Source organism: Podarcis pityusensis, assembly GCF_964106645.2.
Source record: "Podarcis pityusensis genome assembly, chromosome: 13".
Taxonomy (NCBI): Eukaryota; Metazoa; Chordata; class Lepidosauria; order Squamata; family Lacertidae; genus Podarcis; species Podarcis pityusensis.
The window spans coordinates 17,557,529-17,569,034 of record NC_138038.1 but is presented as its reverse complement, the minus strand read 5'-3'; the positions used below and the strand labels follow the sequence as shown (position 1 = coordinate 17,569,034).

The 11,506-nt window shown below is 48.3% G+C and overlaps 1 protein-coding gene across 6 annotated transcripts in view; it reads left to right on the top strand.

Annotated features, from left to right (window-relative positions):
• The first annotated feature begins 5,295 nt into the window (after positions 1 to 5,295).
• Positions 5,296 to 11,506, top strand: part of AP2A1 (adaptor related protein complex 2 subunit alpha 1) — a 37,705-nt gene continuing 31,494 nt past the window's right edge. For 4 of the 6 annotated variants that reach the window (XM_080976580.1, XM_080976576.1, XM_080976578.1 and 1 more), the window contains exons 1-2: positions 5,296 to 5,494; positions 11,090 to 11,158. In XM_080976580.1, coding sequence (XP_080832706.1) covers positions 5,428 to 5,494; positions 11,090 to 11,158 — 136 coding nt within the window. In that variant the 5' untranslated portion in view covers positions 5,296 to 5,427. The remainder of the gene's footprint in view (positions 5,495 to 11,089; positions 11,159 to 11,506) is intronic. The other 2 variants (XM_080976579.1, XM_080976577.1) reach the window with 1 other exon arrangement.

The following is an 11,506-nucleotide window of genomic DNA, read 5'->3' as shown; positions in this document are numbered from 1 at the left end:
TGCTGTGAGTTGTTAGGAGACCCGCTGTTCCCCTTACAGAACTAAAATACCCCAGTTGCTTTAATAATCAATATTTTCCAGGGGCTCCCCTAACAACTCTCAAAACTTTTAACAAGCTACAGTTCCCAAGAACTGTTTCTCTGCTCTGGTTTGATCTCCATCTTTTTCCCTCCTGAATTTTCAAGATCTCGCTTTGTTTTTCGAGTCTTAATTGTTTCCTTCATGCTGTACAAATAAATCTCTGTCTTTATATATTTGGCAGATTATTATTTTTTGTTACTTCTTCGAAAGGTACAAGAGCAGAACAAAACTGCAGCTGCAGGCAAGCCTTTCATTTGCTGATTTCGGATTTTTACTAAATTGCTTGGTGTCAGGATTTGTCTGCCTAACAGGCCGAACCAAAACACAGAGAAGAACCTACTTGCCGCTGCAATAGGAGTCATGTCATTGGCTGCCTCTGGAGACAAGCCTGAAGGATTTTTTCCCTGAAAGTTTATTACCTGTGAGGCAAGGAAGGAGACTTCACATTGCAGCTGGGCAAAACGTTATGTGTGCAAACTAGAGAAGACAAGCAAGACTCATAAGTGTCAATGAGGCAGTTATAGTACAGTGAGTGGTACCTCGGGTTAAGTACTTAATTCATTCCGGAGGTCCGTACTTAACCTGAAACTGTTCTTAACCTGAAGCGCCACTTTAGCTAATGGGGCCTCCTGCTGCTGCCGCACCACCAGAGCACAATTTCTGTTCTCATCCTGAAGAAAAGTTCTTAACCTGAAGCACTATTTCTGGGTTAGCGGAGTCTGTAACCTGAAGCGTATGTAACCTGAAGCGTATGTAACCTGAGGTTCCACTGTAATTAAAAGCAGGATTAGATAAAATAATGGAGTCTAGGGCTGCGTATACACTATGCATTTAAAGCATATTTCCCCTCCACAAAATCCCCTGGGAACCACAGTTTGTTAAGGGTACTGGGCTGAAGCTCTGCGAGTACCTAGGATTCTTGTTTTTGGAGGGATGTGCTTTAAATGTGAAGTATTCACCCAGCCTAGTTCCCCCATCAGTCAGAACAGCAAGAAATGGAATCTGCGTTTTCAGAGTCTGATCACCAGATGATGGAGATGATGAACAACTTTTGGCAACCATCTGTCTTGGCATTACGGTTCAGTTGGCAGAGTTCCTCTGGTGACGCCGATAGCATCAGAATACATTTCTTTTGGCAGCTGAACAGGTGAATTCTGGATTGTCAAAACCAGTTACAGGTATTGTGTTTATTTCTGAGATTTGTGCTCCATCTCCCTGTATCACATCTGCCTTCACTGCCACAGCTATTAAGCCTGTAGTAAGTAAATAGTGAATGACACAGTGCTTTGTGTCTCACACCCACACATGAGCTACATGTTGGAGGAGGCAGTTATTGTTATGCTCTTCCACGCCAACACAGAATCTGCTTTGCCAGGGACCAGAGTTTCTGACTCACTAATATCAGTTGAGAGCTGCAGATACTACTCTGATTCACATGGAATACTAAAACACAGATTAGCGTTACATGAAAGAGCCACTGTTCCCGCCCTGGCATGATTAGGATTGCCGTGTCATCATAACATAACAAACTTTAAAACCAAAATTTCAATCCATAGTTTAAAAAACTGGCTTGCTTCAACAGTTAAGATTCCCCAGAGTTTAGGGCTTGGATGCAACATTAAACTATGAGTCACCTAAAAAGCAAACTATGGAAACTTCTGATTTCCTCCTCAGCGCTACACCAGAGAAGGGAGCATGGAAGCCAGAGGCTTGCTGCAATGTGCCCTTGTAACACTAAACCATAGTTTAGCATTACTATACGTGCAAAACATCCCAGAGTCAGATTAGACAGACATCTGGTTTGATCCACATGCTTTCTACTACAGTAGTACCTCGGTTTTCAAACGTAATACGTTCTGGAAGACCGTTCAAGTTCCGAAACATTTGAAAACAAAAAACTCAGTACAGAAGCCTCAATATGGAAAACTCAATACAGAAGCCGCATGGCATGTTCAACTTCTGAGGTGTGTTCAAAAACCAAAGCAGTTACTTCCAAGTATACGGCGTTCAAAAACCAAAATGTTTGTCAGTGTATATGTTCGGAAACAGAGGTACCACTGTACAGTCAAACCTTGGTTGTCGAACGGAATCCGTTCCGGAAGGCCGTTCGGCTTCCAAAACGTTCTACAACCAAGGCGCAGCTTCTGATTGGCTGCAAGAGCTTCCTGTGCTCAAGCGGAAGCTGTGTTGGACGTTTGGCTTACGAAAAGCGTTTGAAAACCAAAGCATTTACTTCCGGGTTTTCGGCATTTAGGAGTGGAAACTTCCAAAAATGGAGCCATTCGGGAGCCGAGGTTTGACTATTCTATAGAGTGGCTGGGGTTGATGCGAGTTGTGGTCCAAAATAGCAGGAGTTCTAGCTGCTCAGTCCCATCCCTTTGAGCAGTGAAGGCCACCTCATTATGGGGCACTGGCCCAAGCTCAGAATGCCCACACCTCTAGTGTGGTGTAGTGGTTAAGAGCGGTAGTCTCGTAATCTGGTGAACCGGGTTCGATTCCCCGCTCCTCCACATGCAGCTGCTGGGTGACCTTGGGCCAGTCACACTTCTCTGAAGTCTCTCAGCCCCACTCACCTCACAGAGTGTTTGTTGTGGGGAAGGAAGGGAAAGGAGAATGTTAGCCACTTTGAGACTCCTTCAGGTAGTGATAAAGCGGGATATCAAATCCAAACTCCTCTTCTTCTTCTTCTCTCTGCCTTCTTACTTCAGCCCCATAGACACAATACATTTAAAGCTCCATGAAAGCACTTTAAGCGAGGTTGGTTTTTAAACCACTCTGCGAACTGTAGCTCTGTGAAGTAAATAGGGGAAGGGCGTGTCCTCCTAACAAACTACAGTTCCCAGAATTTTGAGGGAAACCATGTCTATTTAAAGTGGTATCATAGCGTGGTGATACAGTGTGAATGGCGCCTCACAAACAGACTTAAGGGTGGCACTGGCTTCCTCTTCCTTAGTCTCCGCGGTGCCACTGTAGAACTCAGCAATAAGCAGGATGGGAACAAATCTAGAATTAAGTTGGCTCTTCCTGCCATTGGTAATGGCTCCACTTGCTCCTGGGTCTCCCTGCCTTCCACCCTACAGGTTCCAATGGACACCAATTACAGGTGCCCTTGACTGTGAGGTACTCAGTACCTATAAGGGGCAAGGAAAGGCGTCCTTCAGCCACCAGCTGAACAAGTTTCAGATTGTTGTTGTTTAGTCGTTTAGTCTTGTCCGACTCTTCGTGACCCCATGGACCAGAGCACGCCAGGCACTCCTGTCTTCCACTGCCTCCCGCAGTTTGGTCAAACTCATGTTAGAGCTTCAAGAACACTGTCCAACCACCTCATCCTCTGCCGTCCCCTTCTCCTTGTGCCCTCCATCTTTCCCAACGTCAGGGTCTTTTCCAGGGAGTCTTCTCTTCTCATGAGGTGGCCAAAGTATTGGAGCCTCAGCTTTAGGATCTGTCCTTCCAGTGAGCACTCAGGGCTGATTTCGTCCAGAATGGAGGGGTTTGATCTTCTTGCAGTCCATGGGACTCTCAAAGGTCTCCTCCAGCACCATAATTCAAAAGCATCAATTATTTGGCGATCAGCCTTCTTTATGGTCCAGCTCTCACTTCCATACATCACTACGGGGGAAACCATAGCTTTTACTATACGGACCTTTGTTGGCAAGGTGATATCTCTGCTTTTTAAGATGCTGTCTAGGTTTGTCATTGCTTTTCTCCCAAGAAGCAGGCGTCTTTTAATTTCGTGACTGCTTTCACCATCTGAAGTGATCATGGAGCCCAAGTTTCAGATACTCAGCACTTATCCCTGCCTTTGAGATCCTTAGTAGGAGTGACTTGCCTAGCGTGCAGGCATTGGCCAAAGGAAGGCCAATGACTAGAGAAGGAAATTCAGCCCTGATCCTAGACTCCCAACCTCATTTTATGCTGAGAATCTTTTACTGCACTCAAGAGCCTTTTGGGTATAAAAAGTGGGGTACAGTAGTACCTCGGGTTAAGTACTTAGTTCATTCCGGAGGTCTGTTCTTAACCTGAAACTGTTCTTAACCTGAAGCACCACTTTAGCTAATGGGCCTCCTGCTGCTGTCGCGCTGCCAGAGCATGATTTCTGTTCTCATCCTGAAGCAAAGTTCTTAACCTGAGGTACTATTTCGGGGTTAGCGGCGTCTGTAACCTGAATTATATGTAACCTGAAGCGTATGTAACCCGAGGTACCACGGTATATAAAATAATATGGCATAGTTTTCTTTTCATTATGTGTGGAAGCAGCTGCTTAGCCCAGGCTATGACCTTTTGCAATTATATCTGTGCCTGCAACTGCTTTGGTGGGGGAATTGCCAGAAGTGTATCCCTGGAAGCAGGCGAGTTTGAAGAGGCAAAAGTTTGCTCACTATTTTATGACACGTTACTTCTTTTTCATAAAGATTTACCTTACTATGACTTTTATTAAAAAATGGACTTTAAAGGGTCACCTACTTCTTTATAGGAGCAGTACTCTCTAGCCTTAAAGCAAAAGAACGCGTCGGAACGTGGCGCGCAGAACTCGAACTCACCCCCCAAAAGGTGAGAGATTAGAACACACACCGCGTTCTTCCCCTTTACGTTCTACTCCTAGTGCCTATTGGCTCAAACGTGGTGACGACATTCGCACCGCCCCTCCGGAAATGCAGACCAGTCTCCAAGCCTCCGCCCCCCACCATTCCTTTTGCCGCCGTTCCCCTGTCAGCTCAGTCAGCCAATACGACAAGGAGTTTGGCTTGAAGGACAAGGGGTTTTCCGTCCAATAAGAGCCTAGAAGAAGTGTTGACCGCCTGTCAGTTGGGCGGAGGTTTCCTTTCTTTTTCTTTTACGAAAAAAAAATCCTCTAGCTTGCTGATTTCGCAAGAAGCACCAGAAAAGGGGAGTCGGGAGGAGGGGTGGGGCGGAGCATCTGTTGAGCGACATTTATGAGAGGCCACCAGGAGAGAGAGACTATCTGAAGGGGCGGGAGGAAAGGAGCTGCAGGCGGGACTTGCCGTGACTCCCGCCCAATGGAAAATGCCGAGCAGTCCGGGACTTATTTGACATAAGGAGCCCACAGGATCCAATAGGGCGGGATTTAAACCTGCCGGGCAAATCGCGGGGGAGACTGGTTTGATTTCCACCAATAGGGGAAGGGATAAGGTTGAGGGGCGGCCCCGCGGCCCAATAGGACGGCGAAGCGTCCCTGCGACGGACGGAGCGAGCGGCCAATCGGGTCGGTCCGGGTCGGGTTCGGTTGCTTGCTTGCTTTGCTGGGCCAGGTTCGGGGCCGCGGAGCGGAGAGCGGAACGGGGGGGTAGCGTCGCCCGAGGGGGGTCCCGATCCGCCACCGCAACCATGCCGGCCGTTTCCAAGGGAGACGGGATGCGGGGCCTGGCCGTGTTCATCTCCGACATCCGAAACTGTGAGGGGACGCGGACCTTGGGGAAGACCGTACCGCGGGGTGTGGAGGGGCGGGGGGGGGCGGCGGGAGGGAGGCATTGAAAGCGAGGGAGGGAGGGAGAGAGACGCTGTTGGGCGTCGGGGGGCGGGCGCCGGACCGCGGGGAGGACTGGGGAGGGGCCGGGTCGGGCAGCGGCCAAGGGGGTGGGGGAGCCGGCGGAGGGGGCGGCCGTTGGCTGAGGGCGAAGGCAGGCAGGGACGGAGGGGGCTCTTCCCAGGCTCCTCGCAGGGGGTCGTGGCGAGTGTGGGGTGGGGGGGGGGAAGGGAGCGAGCGAGCCACTGCAGGGTGATGGGTTAAGAGTGGACACGCTTGGCATTTCGGGCATGCCCGCCAAGAGAGTGGGCCGCGTGGGGCACTGGGAGAAATGGGCATCGTTGTGGGGGGGGGGGGTTGTGGGGGAGGGGTGCAGCTGGAGGGAGACAGAAGTGGCCTGAATGACTGGGGGATGCCGGGTTGACTGGAGGCTCCCCCCCCCAACCAAGGGCTACGCAGGTGATGCTGCCAGTGGGATGTGCCGTTTTCAGCGCCAGGTGTTCCCCGACTCCAGGACTTAAGGCCTTGGAGAAAGGCGAAGGGGGGTGATGAGCAGGAAGTTGCAAGGCAGGGGTGGGGGTGGGGGGGGTAAGGTGAGGCATTGGGGGCAATAAAAAGAGGAAAGAGGTATAGGAGGACTGTGGAGAGGTTCCCCGCTTTGTCCAGGCGGGAGTTGGGGTTCTCCTCCTCAGCTAATGCAAGGGCATCCGGAGAGGTTGCAAGTGAATCAGGCGCCGGTACTCGGGCCCCGCCAGAGCAGATTGGATGGACTGGCTCCAGAACTTCCCATGGGCTGAGTTAGGTTTTGCATGAATTGCCTTTCTTTGGGGAGCGTTGTGTTGCGTGTAGGGTTGAAACGGATCTCCAGAAATTGGCACCATAAGGAATGTTGTTGCCAGCAAATGAGGAACAGCTATGTACATCCTGTGTTATGTTTTTTTTAAAAAAAGGATTGTGGGAGGAGGAGATTCTGCTTTGAAATGACAAAATAAATTGTGGCAGGGCTTCTGATTCTTGTTGGGTAGGGCATCTTTTCCATGGGGTTCATACCCCATTGCTGTTGGCTGGAGTCTAGAGGAGCAACAGTTAACAGGTCAAATGTGTGGCTCTGTTAGAGCGTGGCTGTTGAGTAGACATTTGTGGTTCATTACAAAACCCTAGCATTATTTGACACTCTCGAGCACATAAATTTCCAGTTTCTGGGCTTAGTAGCAAGTATTTAGCAAGTTGCTTTTCAAACTGCTTTTATGATCTTGGGAGAGATTATAGTGGTCACGGAAACAAGGGTGTTATATTTGAAACCGAGGAGATCCCAACCCAGCTTTCATCTGCTTATATGGGGATGCTGTGTGGCCAGAGGCTAGAATTATTTGATTCAGCCCACTTTCCCCACCTCCTTCTCTTGAATCCTAGTTTCCCCCTCCACCCTTCCTCTCCTTGGCAAAGAAACCCACAGACACAAGTGTTGTGCAACATCAATTTTGCAAGAACAATACAAGTAGCGGTTACCAGAACAATACTCTGTGGGTGACAGCTTGCAGGGTTAATGTCACACCGTCATTTTTAGACAGCAGATCTCCTAAAACTTATTCCTTTCCCTTCTACTCCCACCACTGAGGTTTAGCAATGAAGTCTGAGTGTAAGAGCACAACCCATCACCGTAATAGAAAATATTATTAAAAAGTGAATTTGACCAGGCCGTGACAAAATGTAGTTATGTGACATGTTGGAACATTCTTGAGATAACTTCGTTGCACTGAAAATTAATTGGGGAGAGGGGAGGAGAGAATCATCCTGTAGTGCAGAGGTGGGGAAGCTTTGGCTATCTGGGTATTGCTGAACTACAACTCCCATCTTCCTTGGCCATTGGGTGTTCTTGCTGGGGCTGATGGTAGCTGCACTTCAGCAACTTCTGGAGGACCATGGGTTCCCCACCCTTGCTGTAGGAAATTCAGCAGAGCTTAAAGACTGTCTGAATTGGCAAAGGGTAAGTGGAGTCACAGGCCTCTTTCCCTGTGTCTTTGCTTGGAGACGGAGGTTTTGTGTGTGTGTGTGATGTTCTAGATTCGAGGCTGCCTTTGAACATTGTAGCTGGCCCTGGCATCTCTGTAAATAAGTATTATGGAAGTGACTATAGTTCGGTGGTTGAGCATGTGCTTTGTGTGTAGAACATCCCAGGTTCAATTGCTAGAATCCTAGTTAAAAACAAATAAGGTAACAGATGATGAGAGAGCCTTTCTTTGCCTGAGATTCTACAGAGCTGCTGCCAATCAGAGTATATGATACAGGCTAGATGAGCAGTCAGACCTGGTATAAGTAAGGCATCTTCTAGGTTTCTAAGGATCTAAACTTGCAAGATCAGAGTTCGAATCTCAGCTTAAGCCTCAGCTTGGGCCTCTTACTGAGGTGGCTTTATGCAGATTGATGCAGACCCATATGCCTACTGTATCACATTGACAATTTGGAGACACCAGTATTTTGTCAGTTCTTCTCTGAATTAAAACCTGGAAGTGGGTGGTCCATTTCTGGAACTCCTGTTGACACACCTCCTCAGTGCTTATGTCCTAAAAATAGCCAAATTAAATGAGTGGTTCCTCCTGCGTCTTTAATAACTGTGTGCAGGAGGGCATTTTGTCAGGTGCAACATGTCCTGCAGGAATGAGAAAAGCAGCAGCTGCCAAAATTCCCTGGCAAACAACTATTAAAGGTGCAGGGGGCCTGCCCTTTTTGGCAGCCAGCCATTCTAGTCTCAGGAAATCCCACATTCCTGTTTGTGAAAAGTGAACCCTTATCCTCCATTTCCATCTGTAAAATGGGCAAAGACTGAAGGGGACTTTGACTGAAGGTCATATGAATGAGCGAACCAGGCCAAATCGTTTGCAGTTGCAAGCCACAAACTGTTAACAGAGACATCAGTGTTTAGAAAATGTCAGAGAGGTGTTTCCCCAAGGCCTTAGGATGAATATTTTGGCATGGGATGTTGTGTGCAAAATGTTTTGAGTTGCAGGTGTCTCTTTTATTGGCATGACAGAAATGGTGTGTTGAGGGTTGGGAGAATTCTAGAGAAGTTTCTGAAAGGAGCAACAGTTCAGGATTCCTGAGTCTCTCTCCAGCACCAGCGAAAGAAGGAACAGGCAGCCAGGGAAGCACCAGGGAATGTGTGGGCAGCAGTGCTGCGTCTGAGCCGGAAAGGAGGCTGCATCTCAGCGCCAGTTGATATGTTATGCTTTTGAAGATGTAGGAGTCCTTCCAGCAGTTGCATATGTGGGTGGATGTCATGTGGGAAACATTAATGCAGACCTGTGAAATCTGGAATTCCATGATGGGCTGAGAGCTTGGCCTCGGGAGTGGGACACTGAATCCTGCATCAGTGGGGAAGCTAAGGAGATGTGGACGAGATCAGTGATGGGGGCGGGAGTCTCATGGAGAAGTCTCTGGGCTTGTAAAGCAAGAGCAGGATGCAATAGTTAACACATTTCACAGGTCTGTCGCAAAGACATTCCTGCTTGTTACTGATTTCCTCATATTATACAGTCATGCAGGTATTAATAGTCCTGTGAGTCTTCTATTAGAGGCGATGGATCTTCGTGGGAAACCTGTGGCCTTCCTTAAATTGTTGAACTCCAGCTCCCTTCCCACCAGCCAGGAAAGGTGGGAGTTCTGGTCCAGGTCCAACAACATCTGGAAAGCCACCCTAGAGGGGGGTCATGGGCCCTTATGTTTCAGGTTCTTTCTTTTTGCACCTCTTAAGCATTGTGATGTTGGACCATCCGCTTGGCACTGCTCACACACTCCTGACAGGGTGTTACTGGGACAAAATGAGAGAGCAATCCAGACTGTTTAACTGCATGACACTTTCTATTTTTATACATATATATATATATATATTTAAAAAGACTCCTGGCAATGAAATTGGACTAAGGAACTTATCGGTAGTTGTTTTTCCTGCTTCATTCACAACAAATGCAAGGAGTTGTGTGTTTACCTGTTTGTGTCAGGTAAAAGTTAAAACATATGGTGGAGATATAAGGGAACACACTCTCTAGAGAGCATCACCCTGCACTGTAGTTTAAATAATAATTGCCACCCAACCAACCACCCTCCAGAGTAGCTCCTCCGGTTTTCTGTTTTGTTGGGTTAAGAAGCCCGTATGTCTTTCGCCCTTCCATTTAATGGTTTCTCCTAGCTTTGAACTTACCATGTTTCAGTCCTGAGCAAGGAAGGACCAGTGGAGACTATCCCGTTATGGTGAATGGGGCACTCCCCAACCAACCTCTATCTGCCTTCTATCAGTTCACGGGTGGCATCAGCTGGCAGCTTCCTCCTCAGTTTCAGTAGTGCAGAACTCAGCAGGGAAGAGGATGGGATTGCAAAGCTATACATGAGTCGGCTCTTCGCATCATTGGCTCTGACTCCACCCTCTGCTGGTTTCCATGCCTTCCGATCCCAGTGGGTGACCTGCTATTGCCATTGGGCACCTGCCTTCTTCCCCAAAAGGGGTCAATCACTGTGTCCCATATATAAAAAGCAGCCCCACACCAGAACAAGTTGTATATGCAAGGGATCCATGTGTACTTGCCCCCTCCCCCTGTTTATGGGTGGTTTTGTGCTTCACCTGGCAAATCCTTTTTAGGTCCTAGGCCCTGTCACTAAAAGTGGCTGTTGGGGAAATAAGAGATGGGGTTCCCTTTTCTGAGAGTGGCGCTGTCTTCAATCTGGCTCTCGCTCACTCAGGAGCCAACTGGAAAAGGAGTGTTTACTCTTCAGGTGCTCCTGTGTAGACAAGAGAAGTCTGTCCTTTCTTGCCAGTTGTAGTATGGGGTTGACTGCTTCACACAGCCACCTCCAAAGCGGTACAAGTTGCCTTTTGTGGGTGACCTCTGTGGGCTTCCCCCCTCCCTGTAAGGACCCACAGATGTGGGAGGTCCATGGCTGAATCGTCCAATTCCCCCTCCCTTCATTTAAAAGCAGACCCCAAAATTAGATCAGAGCAGTGGGCGGGTAGTAATCCTTTCTTCCTATACCACTTCCCGAATCTGGGTATTTTCTATCAGGGCAAAGAGCAGTAGCTTTATTCAGTGTGTTTGTGTTAGATTTTGGTTGGGTAAATAGCTGTCTGGGGTTAAATCCCACCTTTTCCCTAGGGCTACTGCTCTGATCAAAATCAGAGTTCCCTGGTGGCTTCTAAGGTGTCATTTCTGGGGGGGGGGGAGTTTGGAGCTCTGATCACAGATCTTGTGGTCTGCATCTCATGTACTTTGGCCCTTAAGTGATGGCAAAGCAGCAAAATGGCTATGACTCTTTCCTTTTGGTGTGTTGCTGGATGATGTTTTGTTCATGACCGTTTCCATTTGCTGGTATTTTTTCCAAGCTCTTTCTCTCTCCCCCAATATTATTTCTTTGTTCCCTTTACGTACTGGTAGGCATTTAGTAGTACCAAGCACATATCCAGGTGAGTTGAGTGGGTGTTGCATAGAGAAGGCTGGCTTGTCCCTTGTTTGATGCCTTTGTCTTTGATTCCAGGTAAGAGCAAAGAGGCTGAAATCAAACGAATCAACAAAGAGTTGGCCAATATCCGGTCCAAATTCAAGGGTAAGTCCTTCCTCGGCTATCTCTCCCTCCTCTCTCCCCCTTCCCCCTTCTTCCAATCTGCAGGATATGCTATTTCACACCATAGATCCCGACAGCAGCTCCATGAGTCAGCCTGACTTACTCACGGTTTCTCATTTTTTTCCTCTCTCTCTCTCTCTCTTCCTCCACGACTGTGCTTATCTGTAGTCATTGCCCAGGTTGGTTCAGCTCTCGCCGTCCATCTTTTCCTAATACCCTGTCAGCAATGCTCTGCAAAAAGGTGCTTTATGTAGTCCATCCGCAGGCAACAGATGAGGGATGACCCTGTGCTCAGGGTCGAAATGCTAAACAGCTGGACTGTCCCAGCTG